Consider the following 23,977-nt stretch of genomic DNA (forward strand, 5'->3'; position numbering starts at 1 on the left):
CTATGGATTACGCCCAGAACGCCGCGTGATGCCTGACCTAGCATCGCCCAGGAGTGTTACATGTCGGTTTCCAGGAGGAAAAACCGACGCCCTAATGGCATGTACGAAGAACCAACATCACAAACATAATAACATCTGCCTCAGGATGGGCCCGAGCCCGAGCCCGAGCCATTCCCACGATTGTTGCTGCCACCGTCAAGCAGAAGTTTCGGCTTGATGAAGTCCTCGTCCAGCTGTCTGAAAAGGCCTGCCGGGTCCTCGGCGCCGTGGCTGAATAGTTGCCTGATGGTAGACGTCGCCGAGAGGTGGGGTGCTGCCGTAACGGCAATTGCGGGTTCGGTCTGCGAAAGAAGACCAGAGGACGCTCCCGATTGTGAGGTACCCGGCGTGAACATCGGGCTCGTTCGGCGCGGATCCCGGCGTGCTGGGGGCGGGAGGTCCGATGTGTCAATGTCGCTTCCCAAGTCCGAATCTGTCGTGTTGCCGCTGCGGCCCAGTAGATCGGACCTCTCAATTTCAGAGTTTTTGCGGCTGAGACTCGACTGCCGCTTGATAGGGTTCGGCGAATGGTGGCCGGAAACGTAGCTACCGCGTTCCGATCCAACGGGCGGCCGGGCGCTATTGCGGGAAGCAATATTATCCATTGACACGCTGCCGTTTCGCCGGGGGACGTAGCCGATACCGGTCCCGGCGCGCTTGACGTATTGGCCACCGCCGAACGACTCAATGTCGAACTCGTCGTCGCTGTCGATCTCATCGACAACGCCCGTGCGAATTCCGAGAATCTCCAACATACGCGCGGTCGTGCCGCCGAAGATAATCACCGTAAGCACCACAACAACCAATACGGTGGCTTTGAGCGCGTACGAGTTCTCGCCAGTGAGCAAAGCTGCAAGAGCAACACCGACGGCTCCGCGTAAGCCAGCCCAGAAAAGCATAGCTTGATAATTGTAAGGCAATTCGTCGCTGGTGTCCCCGCCTCTCCGACGGGCCCTGTAACGAATGACCCAGTTGATGGCGCGGGATAGGGGGAATACTGCCACCCACCGAGCGGCGCAAACTGCCGCAACGGTGATAATAATGAGGAGGGGTCGGAACTGCAGCGCGTTATCCGTAAAAAGCGCAAGGCCCAAATAGATGAAGATGAAGTTCTCAGACAGCTGCGCTAGAATCTGGAAGATGAACTTGGTCGTGAGCTGTGTTCGCCGAGACATGTTGAAATAAGCGTAATGCTTCAGCGTTATGCCACAGAACAGCAATGATACAATGCCTGTGAAGCCATTAGCAATGCAAATCTGGTAGAAGAACACTTAAGAATGTTAAGCTTACCAGACATATGGATGCCATGAGAGAAGAAGTACGTGGCATATGCAATCAATACAACAAGGCAGCTCTCGGTCTTGGGGTAACGTCGGATGTACGTAAGCTTCAGGAGTAGTGCAGTCATAACACCGACAAGCACGCCGATCAACATGCTACCGAAGAAAACGATCAAGAAGATACCGATACCCTCGAAGAAGCTCAAGAAACCGAGCTTAGAGGCATCGCCTTTCTTGTACTTCTGCGCTGTATCAAAGATAACAATAGCAATGGCATCGTTAAGGATTGACTCGCCGAAGATGATAGTGTAGAGCTTAGGGTCGACTTTGTATGAGTTGAAGATAGCCAGAATGGTCACGGGATCGGTAGCTGACAAGGTCGCGCCGACAGAAATGGCGTCAACAAACGACATGCTGATGGATTCGACTCCCGTCAAGGCATAGAGCCATAGAATGAGACCAATGACGACGGCTGACAGGAACGTTCCGGCGAACGCAAAGGTCAAAATGGTACCCATATTTCGGAAGAAATTGGCCTGGTGTAATTCGTAACCCGAAGCTAGGATAATCGGTGGCAGGAGTAGGTTGAAGAAGATCTGGTAGTCGAAGCTGATGAGGTTTCGAATCGAGTCGCCGGAGGTCACGAGCAGGAGGAGTCCGACTGTCATTCCTATAAACAGGCATTAGATGCTGTTGAAGAGTAACTGGCAGTGAGAAGGGGATAACGAACCTGCAAAGATAGAAATTACTGTTTCGTGGACAGCTTCAATCTTCCTCTCTTGGAGGAAGTAGCTAGTCAAGAAGGCGATGATGAGCAACATGATGGAAATGAAAAGCGCCCACGCGGCGAATATCTCCTTCTGGGAGCCATCGGAACCTGCGTCGTACTGTCAGTCGCAATCGGTGAAAGCGCAGAGGCTGTATGGGATCTGTCGCCAGCGTACCGTCCGGGTCGCCTTCTTCGGCGGCGCGTTCTGGCAAAACCAAGGTCAGCTTAGGCATCTTGGAGGCTTGATCGAGTGTCGAGATAACATACGAACAAGGCGTAGGGCCGTTCCTGTAATGTCCGACGAAAACATCATGTTGAGGGCGCGCGGTTTTGCGGCGATTTCGGCGTTCACGGGTTGGTGACGGAGTAGGATCCAGAATCAAGAGGAAAGCTGGCTGACCGGCGGCTCGGGCATGAGCTCCGTAGGATGCGGATGGCGTTCATGAACAGGCCAGCTCGTCGGGCGCCGCAGGGTCGAAGAGAGGGGGGTGGTTCGCCGGCCGAAAGATCGTGAGCTGGCGTCGAGAGTAGATGGTGGCCTTCAACTTGTAGCCGGGTGATGCAAATGTAGACTTCGTAGAGGTGTCCACAGGAGGTACAGATTAGACATGCAGCCAGACGGGAGCCAGCCACTGGCTGGAGGCTGCAACAATGCACAATGGCTGGATGTGGCTCTCCAAGCTTTCGGTGATTGGCCGGCCGTTGTTTGACGGAGGGTTTTGCTTGCGTAGCCTCGGCGGGGTGGTAGAGTTACAATGGAAGGTGGGCGAGTGTCACTAGGTGATGGCCGTATTTCCGTTGCCAAGCGCAGATCTCGAAGTAACGGGTACCGCAGACCCATCAGTGGTAGCTCCCGAATACGGTTAGACGGTATCGTGGGACACTGATGCAACGACCGGGATGGCCGTCCGGAACGCCTAAGCGAATAGGGTGCCTGATTGTGATGGTCGAACTGTTTAAAGGGATTTCACTCATCTCGAGGCGCCCCCTTGCATTGCATTGGCGGGGCGGCTGAACGCATGGCGGCCGGCATGGTGGGCGAGTGGCGGGAGTTGGGTTGAGCTGAGCCGAGTACGGCCGCTTGAGGCATGACTTCATCCAACATGGCACGTGCCCGCTTCCATTGGCCCCCCCATCAGGTCTAGAATCACGGGCAAATTTGGGCCCAACGCAGCTGAAGCGGACCCCGTTGTTTTCCCCAGCAGAAGCCTAGACGGGGCCTTACCTACTTAGTTTGAGAGGGCTCAGGGTTGGGTGGGCTCAAGGGGACCATCCAAGCTGAGGGTGTCGTGGATGTACACTGCCGGTAAGACATCTGACACTGGGGGCCCTGTGGGTGGTCTTGTTGGGAACTCGGGGTAGCACTTGATCAAGATTCCTCGTGAGGACTCATCAGCCGGGTGCGGCTGTTCTACCACACGCAGCGACACGGGGTTGCGTCCGGAGCGAGATGGATGAGATGGATGAGATGGGTGAGATGGGTGAGATTGTGCCCTACCGTACCTTACCTGAAGACGGCTTATGCAAAGCGCACGAGGCTTACAGAGACGCACTTGAGTCCATTACCAGTGATGGCCGAATATTTGCGCAGATTTGGGCCTCCCCGGGACATGGTGCAGACCCGGTTTTGTTCCATGATGAAATGTCGACGTCGCTATGCCTTCCAGGTCGCGCAGGAGTACGGTAGATGCAGCAGATGGTGGATGATTGGGAAATGGAGCTACCCCGAAGATAGGACGAGACGGGGCGAAAGAGGGAGCTACGGCCATGACGTACCTACGTACCTGGGTGCGGGGGCACCTAGGAACAGGCCAGGAAGCAAGGTCTTCTCCTCCTACAGAGTACACTCCCTACGCGATAGAATACCATCGTGACTTAGACTCCGGTTCCCCTCTCGCCTCTCCCGGAACCCGCGCCCTGTTAGCCGTGGAAGATTCCATCAATCCCACCACTCACCCGACACGAATAAATATAAACATCTTCGCCCTCCATTTCCAGCGTCGCGTGTCTTGACGCTGCCCCTCCAACGCTCCCTGCCACACCTCCCTCCAACACGTGTATATCCGACGACTAGCCTAACCTGCCTGAGGTAGCAACCCCTCGCCCCGGGCTCAGACGGATCAAGACACCCTTCAGTCCGTCCATCGACAGCTGCGTTCTCGGCCCTCGCTTCTTGCGCCATCCAGCTGCCATCTCCCCTGGATTTTGACCAGAGTGCCAGCGAACCCGACGGCGCTTTTGGCTGCCGCTCTCCCGCCCTCGGCCAAGTCTCCAACTCGACCAAGCCGGGCCCTTTTCTGCCAGAAGGTACATTCAGGCGCATCCCCAGCACACCACCTCAACCGTGCGGTACTTCACCTCATTCGCCCTCACTGCATAGCCCGGGCTCGAATCAGGAACCAATCTGCATTTTTAGTTGGTCATTCCGCAAGGGCGCAGTGTGTTTCCAGCGAATGACGCAAAATCCTGCCGCCGTCTCTGTCATCGTCAGAAATCGAATCACCCTTTACAAGCAGCCCGTGTTCAGGGGTCTCGTGGCATCCTCCTACTTGACCGCGTGACGGCACAACACTTTCCTTCCTGCCTGACTTGTCAACGTCAAAACTTTTCTGTATTGCCGCAGCGCGCAGTACCTCGACCTTTAAATACACTTCTCTCGTGGATCAATTACTTGACCAATATATCGACCTGTGTCCTGTATTCGAAACGAACTCCGAATTGAACGAACGGTCGCCAGCTGCCCCGCTAGTGGGCTTAGTCCGACATCGCCCGTCCGAATCACTTCAATCCGAGGTCGCCACAGCTTGACGTCCAACGTTCGAAGATGCCTTCGTCCCAGGCTCAATCCCCTAGGAGGGGTCGTCCGGTGCCTGCTATCGACTCGAGCAGCGCTTCGTCCAACTCGAAAACCAAGAGGGAAAGAGGCATTGCCTCTGAACGCTCACCGCTGCTGCTATCCCCGACCAGCGACGATGAGGATGATGGTTTCGCCGACGGTAACACGCTTACCGGAGAGCAGGACGATCTGCAACAGACCAAGAGTGTCTGGTACCTGATTCTCCTGACTATCAGCATTGGCGGTCTGCAAATCGCATGGTCTGTCGAGCTGTCCAACGGGTCTCCTTACTTGCTCTCGCTCGGGTTGAGCAAGTCATTGATGGCCTTGGTGTGGATTGCTGGCCCGCTTACCGGCACTCTGGTTCAGCCCTATGTCGGCATGCTGAGCGACAATTGCCGGCTGTCGTGGGGCAAGCGGAAACCCTTCATGGTTGGCGGAGCCATCGCCACCATCATCTCTCTGATGTTCTTGGCCTGGACGAAGGAAATTGTCAGTGGCATCATGAGCCTTGGTGGCGCCGACCTCGAATCTCCCTTGGTCAAAAACACCATCATTTGTGTCGCAGTGGTCGGCATTTACGTCCTTGACTTTGCCATCAACACCGTGCAGGCTGCTATCCGGGCCTTCATCGTGGACTGTGCACCACCCCATCAACAGGAGGCAGCCAATGCTATGGCAAGTCGCATCACCGGATTCGGAAACATCGTTGGTTACGTTGCAGGATATGTCAACCTGCCAACCTATCTCTGGTTTCTGGGCGATACCCAATTCAAAGTCCTTTGCGCCATCGCCAGCATTGCCCTTGCGTCGACCATCGTTGTGAGCACGACTCTGATCCGGGAGCGAGACCCTAGACTTGAAGGGCCGCCCGCTCAAGACAAAGCAGGCGTCTTGTCATTCTTTAGCAAGATTTTCACCTCCATCAAGCGCCTGCCGCCTCAGATTAGGAGGGTCTGCCAAGTTCAATTCTGCGCCTGGATCGGCTTTTTCCCGCTTCTTTTCTATACCTCCTCGTACATCGGCGAGATCTACGTCGAACCGTACTTGGAAGCCAACCCGCACATGTCTCCGGAGGAGCTCGACCACCTCTACGAGCGAGCTACGCGCGTCGGAACTTTTGCTCTTCTCATCAACTCCATCGTCAGCTTGCTCACAAACGTCTTTCTTCCGTTCTTCGTCGCCCCTACCTACGACAGCCACCCAGTCTGCGACATTCCAGGAGAAACCGATGCTTCAAGTGCAGACTACGAGGAGGAGAAGCCATCGTGGTTGGACCGCCTTCAAATTCCTGGCTTCACTCTCAAGCGTGCTTGGTTCGCCTCTTTGATTCTGTTTGCCGGCGCCATGTTTTGCACCGTCATCGTGCGCACGGTAGAGGCAGCGACGGCTTTGATCGGTCTGGTAGGTATCACCTGGGCAATGACTCTCTGGGCACCTTGGGCCATTATCAGTGCCGAGATCAGCCGACGGGACGCGAAGATCCGCGCAGCGAAGCAACGACAGTTCAGCCCCAGCAGACACGGAGAAGGTCCCGCATCGCCCTCTTTGAATTCGATCGCCGACTCTGATCGGTCTGTTTCGAGTGACGATGAGCCGGATCAGGCGGGTGTTATTCTAGGTATTCACAACATGGCAATTGCAGCCCCTCAAATCATCGCCACTGTCGGTTCGAGCATCATCTTTCGAGTCTGGCAAAAGCCCCGTGGCACTCCGGGCGACCACTCCATCGCCATCGTCTTGGCACTCGGTGGTATCGCAGTGTTGGTATCGGCTTTCTTCGTGGCCAGAATCAAGGAGAGCGCCTCGTTGCCGGCAGACGCGATGATCTCGGCGGAGGAGGGTGAAGGCGCTGGAGCGGGAAGCCGTCCCAGCACAGCTCGCAGCCGTAACAAGAGCTACGAGCAGCTGCCTCGGGTTAGCATTAAGCGTGCGAACCTCACGAGAAACAAGAGTTTTGGAGGCGCCGAGTACTAAGATGCAGCTCGGTTTTCACTCGTTTGGCGTTGGAACTGTGTTGGGATTGAACGGGAACAAACCCCTGAAATTGGATTCGGATTGGACAGGAAACATGCGAGGAGTTTGGACATATGAAATGACTTCGGCGGAAGGGCTCTGCCAACCCCCCTTTCCCTTTCTTTTCCCTTTCTCGGAGTGAGGTTATAGCCATTAAGGAGCGTATCAAAGGGAACACACAAGAGGATATGAGAACGGGCGGTGGTATTGTTTGTTTCCTTTTCACCACCTTAGAACAGGGGGGAGGGGAGGGTCAGGAGTAGTAGACCACGATCGATACACAAGAAGCAGCCTTGCCTGCTTAGAATGACGCGGCACGCAGCCGATACGAAATAACATTTACGAATCAAAGCGATCGAAGTCATTGGATACACATTTCATTTCAAAGTAAAGGCACACACACGCGCGCGCACTAGATGTTTTTTCTTTAAAAAAAAGTTGGCTTTCCAATTCGCCCACAGCTACTACCCCCCGCAACATTTGTTCTTTCGTACAATCATCCATCGAGATAACCATATCTTCGTACATGTAGACAGACAAGACGCACACAAACAGGCTCCCTTGCTTTCGCCCCGGCTCGCGAGAGCGGGGCTACGGCATGCTCTCAAACTCTTTGCTTGGAAAAATGCCCGCCAAACCCGTCAAATAACTCCTTTCGGCCCTGTCGCCGCGGCGTCGCGACAAGGGCCGACCCAATGCAATCTTTTGTTCGGTTTTTGTTCTTTATTTGCTGTTCTCGGAATTATAACCATCGTGAAGAAGAGGCCGTCTTGGCTGGCCTGTCGTGCCCTGTTTGCAACTGGGGGGAGGGAAAAGACGGTCCATCCCGCCGCAGACCTTGTTCATACTTACCGCCCGAGGGGCCCGCATCGATTTCATCTCGGTCATGAACGCCTTCGTCATCGTCGTTCGCCGTCGACTTCTCCACCACCCGGCATCTAGTCGAACATATCTGCGCCCGTGGGGCGACTCGCGCTGCTACGTCTGCGCTCCTGCCTTCTCCTGCGACGATTGTCGGCCGCCGCGGATCCCACGGGGTTCACCGGTGGCCCGCTGGGCGAGGGGCTCATTTGGCTCCAGGTGCCATGAGTGCCTTGGCTGCCAACACTGGAGACGGTAGGGCCAACAATTACTGGCGTTGACTGTGCAGGCTCGCCGGCCGGCCCGGAGTAGTATGCCGAGTCTTTGGGCTTTCTTCCTGCAGCGAACGCCGGGTTTGGTGGTGGAAGGGGGTCTCCGGCCTCAGCAGCCTGCTCAGCTGCCGACTCCGACCTTTTCTGACTTGAGTCGCGGCGGTATCGTCGCCCGCTGCCGACTTCTATTCCCGACAGACTGCTTAATGAGCCGCGTCTTCTTCTGCTATCTCGCCTGGTAGCAGCCGCCTCCTCCTCTGTCAGCCTTCGCAGCGTAACGTTCCTATCTTTGTCGTCGTGGACTTTGACCTTGACGCTCACAGGCTGCGAGCGCTCAGAGTGGGCGCGGCGGCGTGCCTCCTCTCGAGCTGCGAGCTGACTTGCCGACGCAACAGCTGCTGCAGCGGCCTCCTCGCCAGCCCTCCTGCGTCTAGACGAGTCCCGTCGGCGAGGTCGGCCGCTAGGCGACATGTACGCTTCGCTCTCGGACTCGCGATGAAGGATTCCGGCCGGGTCTGGAGGCATCGAGGGCATGCTGACTGATTCGACAACCTCATGTCTCGATCCTGTTCGGGAATGGCTACCAGGCCCGGAAGGCGTCATTGGGGGCGGCCCTGCTGATAGGGGCGGCATCGGTGGCCCTCCGTAGCCTGTGCCGGGGGGTCTCGGCTCCAACTCGGATGACTCGGTCAACTGCGTGATTTCGGTGCTCAAAGCCGACATGGGAGGTCTTGGGCGACGTCCACTGGCTCGTCGGGAGCTCCTCCGATCGCGCGACGGAGATGAGAAGTTGTCTCCCGTGTACCTTGATCCTGTAATGCCTGATCTCATGTCTTCCTCATCTCGGAGCCTTTGATCTTCCGCGCGCTTGGACTTGCGGTCCGCCAACCTTTTCGCAAGCCATCCAAGACCCAGACCAGCCAATATGCCCTTTCCGGCCCCACCCCCGGTTGGGGCGGCTGGGCCATCTCTCCGCCTGGACGGACTGACATATGACGAGTATTCCGAGTCTTCGAAGCTGTACTGCGACCGAGTCCTTGCATGTGGAGGTCTGTTGGTCCGTGGTTCGGCGGCGCTTAGAGCCGCGGCTGCCATGACCGGGTTCCCAGGAGGTGGTAAGGTGGAACTATCACGAGGCCCACGTCTAGGTGGAGGGGTCTCCTCAGTCCAGTCCGTGTAGTCAGTGTATTCACTTGTGGCGGGGTAACTTCGACTCGGTCGGCGTCTTGGCGTGTCCATCGATACCGCAGAGTATTCTTCATCGTACGTCCGCTTCTCCTTCCGGCTCATCATATTGGACACCAGCTTACCAGCGCCGATAGCAGCGCCGATGCCGAACAACTTCTGCATAAAGCCACCTCCTGACTTCTTGTCATCTCGACGAGAATCCACTTCGGTGTACTTTTCGTTTTCAAAGTAGCTCGCAGAGCCCCTCCTGGATGTAAGATAGCTTGCAGAGCCCCGCCTGGAACCGATAACCTCAGGGCCGCGGCTGCGGCTCCTTGACCGCGATCTTTCCCGGCTGAGTTCCTTTTCCTTTTCCTTGGACTTCTTGCGGCTGAACAACGCTGCAAGGGTGGCGCCAGCTGCGAGAGGCGCCAACCATTTGCGGCCCTTGGGCTTCTCGGTGCGCACATCGCTGTAGTATTCGGACCCAGTGACTGCGCTTGGGCCTTCGGAGCGGCCTCCACTGATATAGACCTCGCGGCCGCGGTCGTCGCCCTCAGCACGGTAACTCAGTATGAAGTACACGAGGAGTAGGAAAGCCATCCATAGGGAGTAGATGATGAAGGTCCACTTGGGAGAGCCGTAGAGTGTCAAGCCGAGGGGGACCTGGATGACGCCGAGAAGCGCAATCAGTCTTCCGCTCCAGCGGTGGATCATTTTTCGGAGCGAACGCCCCCTGATGTGTCTCACCAGCCGGCCGCCGATGATCTGTAGGAGAAACATGACAAAAATGGCGAGGCCGATTGCATGGTGCGGGTTGGTCCAGCTTCGTTCGGGGCCAACTGAGAACCATCCTAGGGTGAAGACAGCTACTAGCATAAGGGCTGCGAGGATATTTAGCTGGGCGTGGTAGGGTATGGCGTAACCGGGCTTCGCCGTATAGAAACGGGCGGTGAAGACGGACACCGGGACAATCAGGAGGAAAATGATGGCGGCCATGACGCCGTGGGCGAGTACAAGAGTATGGTACTGGGCGACTGTCGAGAAACGATTGCCCATGCCTAGGTCGCGCGTGTTAGTCAACTATCATGCTGCGTGCTTGGCTCGCAGATTCCCACCGTTGTATCGCATCGTCTCAAAGTTGAGGCCGACTAGGTTAGGCAACAGGAAGGTGTTCTTGTCGAAGTCCCAGGTGCCGTCGCCGACCGTCATGGTGTTAGAGTCGTACGAAGCGACGCCCGGCGCCGAGTACCCATCTGCCGGCGCCATGATGGCGACGACGGGTAAAGAGGGACTTCAATCGGTGTGGAGGTTTGAAGAATGCGGAATCTCGATAATGTCTCTATCGTGGCCGGCTCGGCTCGAAAAGGACCCCCAGGGAATGCGTTGTCTTGCGGAGGAGGTCCCTAGTAGTCGGTCGGTAAAGCGTCCGGGCGCAAGTGGGAGATTTCGTATTGGTGTTTGCGCGGGGGGATTCGAGAAGCAGAAAACACAATCCGCTTCACAATGTCGAGGTTCAAACAAAGAAATCTTCAGGATAGACCTCAGGGCACTATCCTTAGTGAAGAGAAAGACTAGATTGTCCAAGAAAAGAGAGTGGGTTGGCCCTGTCTGTAAGCCTTACCCAGCCGTTCGCTGACGACCCGAGCGACCTGCAGACGGACGTGGTTGCGCGGGGTAACGAGAGCTGCTTGGCGCCACACCCCCTGGTCGAAGGACGGTCAGACGCTTATCGATAGGACAAAGCTCTTATCTCCACGTGACTAGATCCACCAGGAAACCGGGTTCCCCCATTCACTGAACAAATGGGTGGCTGGGGTAAATTTGGGTGATGCAAAGACAAAGCACTTGACTCGGTTCTGGTATAAGCTTGCTTTGGGAGCCGCGTTCTCAATGTTGATGGCCTTGACGCAGCGAAGCTTTTTGAAGGAACGAAAGAAGGTGTCTGGTTGAAAATGAGTCACCCTTATACCTGCATACTGCTGCTTCTTAACGGAGCCAGCAGCCAGCAAACAACCTAATCGGTGCCTTCAGCATCAAAGCGCCGCTCCACCGTCGGACACGTCAAGCTGCACAAGCGCAAGTGGCTCTGCAACGTCACCCGCCTCCCGTCACCAGCCATTCAATAAGCATCGATTTTTTCGAGGCTGACCTACAACCCCTGAATACGAGCCATAAGCACTTGATTTTACCCCCTATTTCCAGGCAGTCACCGCCTTTTTGAGCAGTGCTCCCCAGTACCCGTTGTGTACGGGCCGATCCGCTTCTTCAGATCTGGTTCCAGCGCAGCTGCCCCCGTCTGGTCCCCGCCATGTTGAGTCTGTTTCAGGAACAGACCGTAACTCTGGACTCATAAAGAGCGCCGCAAGTTGCGGAGACCCCTCGTACGTTTTGCCCGGGAATCCACTTTTGGGTACAAACCAAGCTATCATCTCGAGCATCCATCGTGGATGGTTCGAGAATGTTCAGTATGCCGTTGTTCGCTCGCGAGAGCCGCGTTACTCGGGAGGAACACAACCAATGCAAAGGCGGAGTTCACTTGTAATACAGACCGGATGCCATCGGCGCCAGCACTAGAAAATATTACTTCGGCAGTCTACACCAGTTCAATCGGTGCTCGTTGGCAGCCCCATCCGAACCCTGCCTGGGCGCCATGACCAGAACAGTCTCGTATTTGGCTGGAGTAATCACCATTTGCCAAAGGGGCAAATTTCTCGGGTTTCAGTCCGGCACGGTGCTCGAACACACAGATGATGCCCGATCCGCTGAACAAGGAAGTTGGGATCTCTTCGTCATTCTTCAGTTCCCGTCGCACGCTGACCGACAGCTTGACTGGCGAGACCATTTGGTCAATCTATAGATAGCCGTACAATATACACTCACATTTAACCCCAATTGATCCTAACGCATTTTTGACAGGATTCAACACCATTCAGTCAAACTGTTGGTTTCACAGGATACCCGTACAGATGGTAAATCAACGTAAAAGCAATGTGCAAAACTGGTCTGTATTCTGCGTGTGTAGAAGAGAAGAGAAAGGTAGGCAGCGGAGGCAAGATGAAGACATCGCCGTTGGCAGCCCGGATGTAGAATCACCAGGCCCGCCTGCTGCCGCTTCCCCTGGCCTGACCGCCTGCCCGTATTCTGGCTAGGCAATCCAACGCCCGTAACATCAAAAGCTTCGTCTGGTGCCAATATCCGCTTACAAAACCATAAGCACACAACCGACAGCTATAAAATTCGGTTGTTGCGGTGGAACGGCATGTCTGATTCGCTGAGAGGGAGGGGAAAGGGGGCCGCTATGCTATGGCAGGAAGGCCTCTTGAGGGCGAGAGACTCCATCAATGATTTTTACACCAAAACTTTGTTGTTTTTCATATTTACGCTAACTCGTCTGGAACACCACAGTGAGCATTCTATCCAGCACTTGAATTCAACATATCAAGAAGCTATGGCTAAATGCGCACCCTATCTCGTAAGTAGCTTAATCATGCGTTGCATAGGCAACATCTTCCGTGGCTTCCTTCAGAGAAGCCAAGCTGTCAAGGTCGACCTGCCTAGCGCAGTCGATAAACTCGGTAAAAGTGCGATCCGTCGAGGAACGGCGCTTTACCAGCAAAGTCTGCAAGAATACCGAGATATATGATTCAAGTCTCACCAGGATGATATTGTAATAAGATTCTGCCGTGATGCTGTAAACCATCCGGCTAGTATCGCGCAGCTTGCCGCATGGCTGGCGTAGTCGTTCCAATCCGATAAATCATTCTAGGCCTTCTGTAAACGTTTATAGATCAACCTTATATGCGCTTATACATATCTCTTCTTGAGCAATTATTAATCTTTATTTCATGTATACGTAACTTATACTGTAGTTCTTCTGCTCATAATTAAATACTGCGTGTTTCCTGTGTCCTGCGTACTTATATGCTTCCTAGCCGCCAGGTTTACTATGGGGCACGTCCTGGTTTAGTTATGTTTCCAACGGGTCGTAACACCGGAGTTGCACTTACAGCAAAGAATATGATTGTCGAAGACGGACGGAATAGGGTCCTTAAGTAGGCTATCGGCCAAAATTGTTCACACTTTTGGTCCGCACACAGCCATGGGGGGGGGGGGTGGCCAAATCTACGCCCCTGCTCAGGCTAACTCAGGCTAAAGCAGGAACCGGTCAGTTCCAAAGACGGAAGGGAAATTCTGGACGTTGGTTTTGGGCTTGTGTCCTACCTGTATATGTGTGTCCTTTCAGGCCTTCTTTCAGCCCTTATTCTTCCACTCTTTCGCCCTTGCCACCTACTCTTGGCCCTTTGTCATTTTATCTAGGCTACCAGTAGGCTCAACCTGATACAAACGCTCTACACGGCGTTTATTATAGCTGCATGAGCCAGAAGGCCAACTCTTGCGCTAAATAACTTTAAAGACAAACAGTATACCCGGTTTACGACAAGGATAATAGAGCCCTCACTTTCCAACTCTGCCTCGTCGACGAGTGCCTCTGCCCAGCGGCCGCCTAGCTTGTCGTCTGGATTACATGGTGCTTGAAAAGACGATTCCGTAGGCCAAACGCTCCGCCGACTACATGGATGATTCATCTGCTCCAATTCGGGCTAATTTGATCACCGGCGAGGAAGTGCTCGCCATACTGGATTTGGTACACGACACCGTGTACAATCAGGTCCTGGGACGGTATCTCGAGTCCACAGGGTTACATACATACCTGGGAGCGGATATCAAATAACCACTGATACCAATAGATTAATGGCGAAATTTTTAACGGGTTGGACAACTCTGCGAAAGTATGAGGTCGATGGAATGCAAAGGTCAACCCGGTCAGGAGATTAATACGTTGAGCATTACTTCTCTATCTCTGATTCATCTTTCGGCCTCCCTATTTCAGGCCCCTGCATTAACAGGAATGCCTTGAGGGACAAACGAGAGTGACTGACAATACCTGGTTCCTTGCTTTTGGTTTATCACCTCTTTGTCAGTCGGGTCATCCAGGAGAACCCCTTAAATCATCTTACAGACAAAAGATGTACCTTTTGGTACGCCACCTACGCAACTGTTCGAGGCCAACGACCGCATCATGCATTGTTAAGGGGCATTGCTAGTTATATCGGCCCGGCCCTTCTAGGTCACTAACAAGCACCGTGAGAAGTCCCACAGCTGGTAGGGATTTAGAATCTGCCAAGAAAAGCAGTCATTCAACGTTTTTTACCGTTTGGCCAAGGTTTATAATCTTTCACGTACACTCAACACAGCAAGAGAAAAGACAAGCAATGAGAAGTACTTGCTAACCACAGCAAAGTCAATGTCAACGGCTCCAAGGTACCACTGTAAGGCTTGCCCAAGACAAGAAAGAAAGGGGCATTCAAAATATGTGGCATGATTTCCCTAAATCAACGAGGCTGTACTGGGTTGTCATACTCCTTTGGGAAGTGGCATTGTAAATCGTAAGGATAGGAGGCACCACCTCGGCCCGATGATGCAATCTACACCTTCAATCAGGGGGTATCAAGGGAGTTTTTGGCATATAAGGGTAGTGGATACAGGCAATTTCCCAGGTCTTGTGAAGAGAACATGTTGTCTTACTTAACAAGAAGTGAGTGTATTTCAGCCTGTAAGGCGAGGGCTACCCCACTTGTGAACAATTGGGATTCGGTTCCATGCTATGGGCGTGGGATGCCACATGGGGAGGGAGGTGGCCCGTGTTCCTGCAGCCTATAACAATGCTTACACGTGTACATGGATACTAACCCCTTGGCAAGTCTAAGCTACGAGTTCCTATCCTTCTATAGACTCATATCCGCCCTTGGAAACAATAGGTGAGACACAGAAACAACTGTAGATATGTAGTTTGATTGAATCCCAGCTCTTCCACGACTACACATCGAAGCGAACCACCCCTCACGATTTTCTGCCCATCACCAGGAATGGATCCAACTCTTCCACGACTGCATACTGAAGCGAACCATTCCTTTCGATCTTCTGCTCATCTACAGGAATGGATCTGAAACACTTTCAATGATTGGGTCTAATCCTTTCCGTCGGGAACTTTGTGGCTACTACTATGGCATGTCGTTGCTGCTGAACATGAACCGCCCTAGCGGTCTCGACCGCAAGAGCCGCCATGCACATCGGCCCGGCTTCTGCCCGCGCGCATTGGTGACCTTTGTTTATTGCAACTTTGGCAAAACGGGAAGAGAATTTGCTTCGATCACTCGCCTAAAAAAAAAAAGGAGTACCTCATCGCCATGCCGGCCACTAGTCGGTACATGTGCCTTTCTGCGTTCAAGCCGCGAGGTAAGGTGGAGGAGCATTTATTACATTAGCTGCAAAACTATCTAAAAGCCTGGGCGTTGAAATTGTAGTACATGAAAATTAGGCTTGTCCGTATCATCAATGATATTCATGCGAAGTGAGCAAGCCGAGATTAATACCCAGAGCATGCAGACAAACGCGAGCGAAATCCAATCCATCGGAAATCATTAAATTGGTTTTATAATGAGAAAGCCACTGTGACCAAGAAAGGGATGCTCAGAACAGCAGGGCCCATGGCGAAAAGCGCAACAGACCTTATGCCGGAGCTAGCCACAAAAGTAGTGTTTGCTGGAGTTTGTTAAGTATTTCTGCGCGCTGCACGAGAGCATTGAAGGTGCACTTACATGATGGTAAGGGCATCGAGCCCGATTTTGTTCCAGTGATGCCGTCATGAGAATCGGAAGCCTTGGCACCTGCTGCTCCGTCATGAGAATCGGATACCATGGCACCTGCCGTTGCCTGACTTGATATAGGGTACGTAATAGTCGCGCTGATAGGCACCGGGCCACACGTCGTACATGTCTGGACCTCCCGAGTAAAGCCGAACGGGATGTCAGTAGAAGCCACCGTAGGCGTGAGTGCCATGCCGCTGTAAGTTTCTGTCACTGCGTACACCTGCTTGAAGAGACCAGTTGGGCAGAATGCATCGTAAGCAGTCGTATACGCGATGGTGTGAACGCAAGTATTACAGCCGCACTTGTTGCATCTAGGGGCTTGAACCTGGACCCCGATAGGCTGCCCCGCGATGGCCGGCCTGTGGATGATGGCGGCTGCCGCGCAGCTACTGCAGGCCGGAGCAAAACCATTGTTGGTGAAGCACTGGGTGATGGTGGCTGTAGTGTACGTGAGGATAACTGTCTCCGTGACGAGGAGTGTCTCCTGAGATACCACTGCTCTGTTGAGGGCGAAAAGGGCCGCCAAAATGGCAGAAGGGTGACGCATGGTTTTCCTTGGGTTGATTAATGCTGCAAGACTTCCACTATGCGCAAAAAACTTTTGGTGGGAAGCAAGAGAGCCGATAGGGACAGACTGTAACGCTGTTTTTTGGTCAAATCAAACGAGTGTGTTGTTCAAATCATGAAAAGAGTGTTGTTCAAACCTTCCGAGGAACGTGTTGGTCAGATTATGAAAAGAGTGTGCTGTTCAAATTATGAGAAACCTATCGTTCAAACGGCCCAAAGAGTGTGTTGGTCAGATTGTTAAAAGAGCGTGCCGTTAAAACATCAAAACGAGCGAGCATTGAGAACATAGGAGCCTGGCATGAGAAATGGAAGTAAATCATCCGTGGTAAATTACGCAAACTGATATAACCAGTCGGATAGTGAGATAGACGGAGGCATGCAGTCTTTAGGAATTCGCATAAAATCAATGACGCTTTTCTGGAGCCAAATACGCCGAGAAAGAATCTTGATTTTATTTCTTGTATGAAGGGAGTTCCAGTATAGGGGTTGTATTCTCTGTATCCCGGGAACCCGAAAAAAAATGTTTAGCATTCAAAGTTCAGCTGCCCAGACGCTAGTTCAGGGGTTCTTCTCATATTGCGTGGAGTCTCACATCTTTCTCCAGCTTTGTTGCTTCTCGCTGTTTTAGTCCAAGATTCCATCGACCGCGTAAGGAATCTTATGTAATTACATTGCACGTGCCTATTAACAATGTGCAGATTGTGCAGTTCCTACACCCCCTCCTTTTTTCTGCTCAGCAACTTTTGTTCTGACGCATTAAAACAAAGGGCGGAACCTGAGACTCGTATCATTGGACATGAGTCCAATGGCATTCGAGAGTGTATTCCAAGGAAATGGTTTTTGGTCTCATGATAATATTGTGATATTCTCAGCGAGGATGTGATATTTATTGATGTTCAGTGATGGAGAGTGGCTATCTATATGACATGTACAGTAGGCTTCTTGGGTCTTTTGTATTTCTATCACGTCGGGATACCACTTTTGTTTTGCAAAGGGTGATTTGCAACAGAACACTTATGATTAGGCCGCAATCATGAAGCCGCAATTTTTCCTTTTAACACTGCTTGCAAGAGTTGGCACTGCTGCCGTCATTCAGCCCGTTGACGATGGCTACCCAATGCCTTCTTTGTGCGTTACATACATTTCGACCTACCTTGCCCCCGCCGCAACTTTGGGCTCGGGTCGGGTAGATGCCGCCCTGGCCCCGAATTCTACTGTGGCTGGGTCACCAACCAAGGGACTTGCATCAGGTTCAAAAACGTCTTCGGCATCATCTACGTCTACCAGGCCGCTCGCCGGTAATCCTCCTCTTTCCAGTTCTACTGTTTGTTCCTCGAGTTATCTAACATAAGCAGATTTCCGCGTCTTTTCCTCGCCGGCGCCCAGTCGCAGCACGGAAGCGGCTCGTCCACTTATCTTCTTCATCGTCCCTGCTTTCAATGCTACCTCGAAGCGAGACGTGAGGAAGAGGGATGTTGGAGGATTCGTGAACAGCGAGCAACCCACAAATGGGCAAAGCTGCAATAGTGCCACCGTCTTTACTCTGACCTCGGGACAGCTGCTGGCTGGAGGTGTGCCTGTTTACTACTCTCCTGGCGAAACTTACAAATCGTTGCGTGGTATGGGGTCGCCGCCAGATAACGCCATCACCACCACGTTTGAGAATGCCGGGGGCTTCCTTCGGTTTTCGAACCCTTCCTTGCCCGGTGGCCAGGCAGGTTTTTGCCAGGATTCCAATAGAGAGGTGTACATCACGTTTACATCGAGACCACCGAATTGCGAGCCAGCTTCACTTGTGAGCTACGGAAGTAAGATAAAGACACATGCAGGGTCACTCGTTCACAATCAAATGCTAACTCGGTCAACTTAAACAGCTGAGGAATGTCAAGATGGGAAAATCGCTGGTCTGAGTCTGCCGGGGTCTACTGGTACTCAGACAAGTCAGCCTCCTGTCAGCTCTAGCACCCAAGACGTCCCCAGCAGTAGCTCCACCACAGTGCAGTCGACGGAGTCTTCTGGTCCCTCGAGCAGTGTACTTGAGAGTAGCTCGACGGCCTTGGAGACGACTACTACCATCGACATCAGGCCTGCTTTTCGGCTCCCTACACCATCGTCATCGCGGTCTACCACAGGATCGACGTCGTCATTCCAATCGCCTGTACCATCGACATCTGAGAGCTCTTCCTCGACTACAACGCCTGCCACTACTACTGCTGTCTCGACCACGCCCGATTCTTCAACTATCACCCTTGCCCCGGCATCTGTATCTCCAACAACTACAAGCACTGAATCGACGACGAGCACGACAACCACTGCCGTTCTCCTACCTGCACCCAATCCAGTCCTCTCATGCGCTCAAGGCAGTGAATTCGCTTTGTACGTTTTTAGCAATGGATCGCCGCAATGTAAGGAATTCGCCAAAGCTATCATGGACGTGAACATAAAAACCGCCCTCGAGGGCGTGATCCCCTTTAAAACCGGCACAACAATCCTCAACGCATGGGATAGTTCCAAAACTTCCAACACTGAGCCGGTCAAGATTTTCGGGGTTTCGGGCCCCGATGGGACAGACGCGCTCAATTCATGCACTGCGGTCGCCCAACGCGGATACATCAAGGTCGAGGACGCTGGCAGCTACACCCTCTCAATCGACGTTCCTGATGACTTGATGTACGTTTGGCTCGGACCACAAGCTTTGTCAGGCACGTTCAAAGCCAGCAACGCCCAGATTGGGTCACGCCCCGGCGACTTTGACTCTATAGAATCGTACACTCTTATAGTTACGGATCCATCCCTTTATATTCCTTTCCGTTCACTGTATAGCAACAATGGGGGAAGTGGTGCTTTCAGATTGACGTTTGATGGAGGGTCGTTGCCGTTGGTCTCGGGGTGTTCTGGGCCTGGCGCTCCACCCTCTCTTTCGCCTTGGCAAGCTGAGTCGATTCAGCAGGATGTTGGGAGCGGCGGCCCTATCAAATAATGGTTTTTTTTTTTCAACTCCGTCACGATTGATGCACCGACTAATGTAAATAAGAAACTGCCCGGTTACTAGCCGTTTTAGAGCAACAATGATAATAATAATAATACGCCAAAATGTGCTTATTCAAGCATTCAGGCACACTATCTCAATATGACACCCCAGACAGAACTAATGCTTGTCAGATCAAAGTGGTCAGACATGACCTACCAGGTGATTGTTTATAGTATTTTATTTTAGCTTGGTCCCTGAGGCTCAACGAATAACTGGTGTTGTGCGTAGTTTGATGGTGCTCACCGTGGTCCCTTTGGGTTCACGTTCATGGTCTCCAGAGCCCCCAAAAAATACACTTGTCGCTGACTGGACTCTTTGCTCCTTCCTGACTAAGGCCACTGCAGATACAGCGAACACCCCCGCAGGCCGGCCCCGAAAGTTACCAGGTTTGGCAATTGGAGCTAAGCCTTGATAGGGAGGTCGCCGGCCTCAACCCGGGCCAGCCCGGCCGTCTCGTCGATCCTACGCTGCAGCCAATGCCAGTCAGCAACAAGCCGTAAGACCCCTGATGAGGCAATGGGGGCCAAAGAACAACCTCTAGGCAGCCGCCATTTGCCCTGCCGTGCGGCTGTGAGATGCGAGTCGCATGCAGGAACTATTAGCCTATTGGCGTCATCGCTCTGCTCGTATTGGACGAACTGGTGCATTTCGATGCCGCAGTCCCCTGCGTCGTCCCGAAATAACCTCACAAGCTGTGCTGCAATGTAAGGCGTCACCTGCGAACTAGGTAGTAAAGACATGCCCGTTCAAGGGGGAAAAAAAAACAAGGCTGGCCAAGGTAAATTTAGAGGGCGCATTCAGCCCTCAAGATCGACATTTGCATTAGCGTCTCGACCCCGCGAATTTCAGTGCTACCGCATCGCGGCTGCGCCCTGACGCCAATCTCCCCTCCTCGGACCATGGTTTCGGCCGTCGTTCGGTGATTGCCTCGGGCCATCATCATCAGCGGGAGGCGATACTCATGGTAGTCAGAAACTTGTTAAGACGGCCGTCTTGCCACGTCTTGGCTTCTATTTCCTCTCTTTTTCTGCATCCCTCTCGACACAGCTCAGCCAGAGTACTAAAACATCGCCAACATGGTCCGTCTCAGTTTTTTGGCACTCGCCGCCGCCGCCCAGCTCGCGCACGCATGGCTGCCCAACGACGGCTCAAAGAAGCTCCTTGACTCTCGCGGGTTCAGCCTCTTCGACTCGCAGAACACCACAGCCGAGGAGTCGGATGGCGTCGAAAAGCGCTGGTGGACTGCCTCTGGCAAGATCAGGGGCGTAAACCTTGGCTCACTATTTGTCTTTGAGCCTTGGATCGCCAACAGCGAATGGAACAACATTGGCTGCGGCGGCCAGGAATCAGAGTTCGACTGCGTCATGAACACTGGCCAGGCGAGATCCGACGCTGCCTTCCAGAAGCACTGGGACACGTGGATTACCCAGGGCGACCTGGACGAGATGATGGCCTATGGCATCAACACCATCAGAATTCCTCTCGGCTACTGGATCGATGAGTCGTTGGTTGACCAGAACTCTGAGCACTTCCCGAGGGTTCGTCTGATCGTTTGCGCATGAGGTGATTCGGCAGCTGACTTCTCCCAGGGAGCATTGAAGTACTTGATCCGGCTCTGTGGATGGGCCAGTGACCGTGGATTTTACATCATCCTGGAGTAAGTGCTACTAGCTCATCATGCGTGCTTTTTTTTCTTTTTCTATGCGACTGACGCCTCCAAAAGCCAGCACGGTGCCCCGGGAGCCCAAGTCGCGCGAAACTCCTTCACTGGCCAAGTAAGACAACAGCCTGTGCCGTTCATCGTTGCCCATCTAACATTTCTCAGTTCGCGTCGACCCCAGGCTTCTATAATGACTACCAGTACGGACGGTCCATCAAGTTCCTCCAATTCCTTAGGAAGCTCGCCTACGACAATCACGAGCTGAGAAACGTCGGCACGATCCAGCTTGTCAACGAGCCCGTCAACTGGGGCTCGTCTGTGCAGTCTCTTCGCAGCACGTTCTACAAGAACGGCTACAATGTGAGTTGGAAATTCCGTAGCTCCTTCTCAAATCCTTCGCTGACTCGCCCCAAGGCCATCCGTAAGGTCGAGCAGGACCTCGGAGTGACACGCAACAACTACTTCCACGTCCAGATGATGTCGACGCTCTGGGGCTCCGGCAACCCAACCGAGTTCCTCGACGACACCTACTTCACGGCCTTTGACGATCACCGCTACCTCAAGTGGACCAGCAAGAACGATGTGCCCTGGACGCACGACAGCTACATCTCGACGTCGTGCAACGACAACCGCAACGGCGACGCCGCGGGGCCGACCATCGTCGGCGAGTGGAGCATCAGCCCGCCCGACGACATTGAGAACTCGGCCGACTGGGACCGCGACACGCAAAAGGACTTTTACAAGAAGTGGTTCGCGGCGCAGGTGCACTCGTACGAGAAGACGACGGCCGGGTGGGTGTTTTGGACGTGGAAGTCCCAGCTTGGGGACTACCGCTGGTCTTACAGAGGTGCGTTCTCCTTCCTTGAGAGGGTCTTTGATTTTGGTGCGTTTGTTGACAAACAGTTTCCAGATGCCGTGATTGCTGGAGTCATTCCGACGGACTTGAACTCGATTGCCAACTCCGGGGTCTGCGGTTAAAAAGCGAGCCGGTTGGCTGGGCCAAGGGTGTAAGGATGGTTGGTTATAGAACGGGTTGCTGGGAGGGGGGGTGTTTCTCATGAATGTTTCTTATGAGTGTTTCTCATGAGGAGTTTGGCCCATGGATTTGGATCGATCCTAGCATATTTACTGTCCAAAGTTTTTTTGTTGTTGCATACTAGAATCAAGTATTTGGCATCCACTTGCTAGCGCGGACCCCTCAACTCGAAAAACAAAGTCCAGATACGAATTCCACGGCATCCCGCCTCAAGGGTAACGTAGCCTGCGGGGTCGACCAGCAACTTTGTTTGGCCCCTTTGGCATTCGCGCCAAGTCCAGGGGCGTTGCTATTCATCCGGATTCAGCAAGGGGGCTTGACGCAACTGGTATCTAGTCAGTCAGCAACGGCCACGAGGTGAACCTTTCCGGCAGGCAGTATCGTATCAATAACAAATGCCATCTATACGGGGGATCATCATGATAGCGGGGGCGGGGCGGGAGGAGGCAAAACAAACAACCAAAACATTCCACATGATCATTCAGCAATCGCCTGAAGCTTGCTGATCACGCCAGGCCCGAAACGGAGAGGGTGTGCGCTTTGCCATCTGCCGTCCCCCCCTCCCCGCCATCATTGTTACCGTCGCTTCTGGGCTTGATTGCAGACTTTGTTTGGATTTGCTTTGGAACTTGGATAAATCGCCAAGGGACCCAACCGGGCCGCCGGCACGCTCCCTTTGGTTCCAACGCCGTGTCTCACTTGCACATGGCCATCACGTCCTCCTCTCACCTCCACTTCCTCAACCCCCCTTCTCACCTGACTGACTGACTCTTTACACGACGATAACACGACAAGCTCCAGTTGGGGAGGGGGAGAAACGAAGCGGAAGTCCGCCGTTGTCTTGCATGTTAGCATTTCTCTTTTTCTTCTTCTTTACGAACACGACGATTCTCACAAGGTTGCAGCTGGGCATTTCGGCTTCGGGGCGTAGGCGCCGTCATCGATGACGTGCATGTGGCGTCGACCCGTCCCGGCTTGGAAGCGCCGTAGTCAACCCCAATTCGACGTTGGCAGCGGGAAGCAGGGGGAGCCATCGGAGGCTTAATTCTTTTTAATCTTTTTTAATTTCAATTTTCTGGGGAAAAGAAGCAAGAAACAAGCTCTCGTCGTCAATTGTAGTGTAAAGGGCGGCGCGGCTCCTCGGTTCTAGACCTCCCTCCCGCTCCTCTTTTCCATCATCGACCTCGCATCGATCCACGACCGGATCTTGGAATCCAGACCCGCGTGACCGTAAGGAAGGGGACGCGCGGGCTGCGGGTGGGCCAATCGTCGTTTCGATGAGCGAAGAATCGGCATCGTGAAGAAATGGGGACGTCGTTGGACCGTGTTACTGCCGCCGCCTCTCTGGAGAATGCAATCCAGCCACCGCCCCGGTGGACATGACTGACGCGGTGTCACCCTGTGGACGATCCAAATCAGACGGCCCAGGCGTGGTTCCCCAGAAATTTCGCTACGCAGAGAGCAGACCATTTCCCTCCCTCGCCGGGCTCCATTCGCGCTGGGCCCTGTGATCATCAACGGATCCGATTATGTGGGCGTTGATCGACAGGAAAGCAGGCACCACACGCTGCCGACGCTTCCCTTTCGCCGATTCTCCCTTCCTCCTTCCCCCCTCTCCCCCCTTTGAGAATCTGCTGATGCCCAGTTGGGGCGTCATTTGCGTCCATGTTACCTTGAGGTGACGCCGACATCAGGATGCGGTTTGGTGCCCCCGCGTATAGGTCGGTCGG

The 23,977-nt window shown here is 53.6% G+C and overlaps 5 protein-coding genes across 5 annotated transcripts; 3 read left to right on the forward strand and 2 right to left on the reverse strand.

The window, feature by feature from the left end:
* Window positions 1–140: 140 nt before the first annotated feature.
* Window positions 141–2,401, reverse strand: EsH8_IV_000440 (bifunctional K:H/Na:H antiporter NHX1; the record flags this gene model as incomplete). Its single annotated transcript, XM_083265330.1, has 5 exons — window positions 141–1,270; window positions 1,330–1,989; window positions 2,050–2,196; window positions 2,264–2,293; window positions 2,356–2,401. The coding sequence occupies 5 exons, from the start codon at window positions 2,399–2,401 to the stop codon at window positions 141–143; spliced, it is 2,013 nt and encodes a 670-aa protein (XP_083124225.1).
* A 2,511-nt stretch (window positions 2,402–4,912) lies between these two features.
* On the forward strand, window positions 4,913–6,901 carry EsH8_IV_000441 (major facilitator superfamily domain-containing protein; the record flags this gene model as incomplete). Its single annotated transcript, XM_083265331.1, has 1 exon — window positions 4,913–6,901. The coding sequence occupies one exon, from the start codon at window positions 4,913–4,915 to the stop codon at window positions 6,899–6,901; it is 1,989 nt and encodes a 662-aa protein (XP_083124226.1).
* Window positions 6,902–7,878: 977 nt separating this feature from the next.
* Window positions 7,879–10,509, reverse strand: EsH8_IV_000442 (cytochrome b561 domain-containing protein; the record flags this gene model as incomplete). The annotated part of the gene is made up of 2 exons (XM_083265332.1): window positions 7,879–10,301; window positions 10,359–10,509. 2 exons carry the CDS (start codon window positions 10,507–10,509, stop codon window positions 7,879–7,881), a joined length of 2,574 nt encoding a protein of 857 aa, XP_083124227.1.
* An 8,439-nt stretch (window positions 10,510–18,948) lies between these two features.
* Window positions 18,949–20,051, forward strand: EsH8_IV_000443 (uncharacterized protein; the record flags this gene model as incomplete). Its single annotated transcript, XM_083265333.1, has 2 exons — window positions 18,949–19,190; window positions 19,967–20,051. The coding sequence occupies 2 exons, from the start codon at window positions 18,949–18,951 to the stop codon at window positions 20,049–20,051; spliced, it is 327 nt and encodes a 108-aa protein (XP_083124228.1).
* Window positions 20,052–20,627: 576 nt separating this feature from the next.
* Window positions 20,628–22,189, forward strand: EsH8_IV_000444 (glycoside hydrolase superfamily; the record flags this gene model as incomplete). The annotated part of the gene is made up of 6 exons (XM_083265334.1): window positions 20,628–21,089; window positions 21,141–21,208; window positions 21,275–21,326; window positions 21,377–21,571; window positions 21,626–22,058; window positions 22,122–22,189. 6 exons carry the CDS (start codon window positions 20,628–20,630, stop codon window positions 22,187–22,189), a joined length of 1,278 nt encoding a protein of 425 aa, XP_083124229.1.
* Window positions 22,190–23,977: the final 1,788 nt, after the last annotated feature.

The sequence above is a fragment of the Colletotrichum jinshuiense genome, chromosome 4 (assembly GCF_051148585.1).
Source record: "Colletotrichum jinshuiense chromosome 4, complete sequence".
NCBI classification, from domain to species: domain Eukaryota; kingdom Fungi; phylum Ascomycota; class Sordariomycetes; order Glomerellales; family Glomerellaceae; genus Colletotrichum; species Colletotrichum jinshuiense.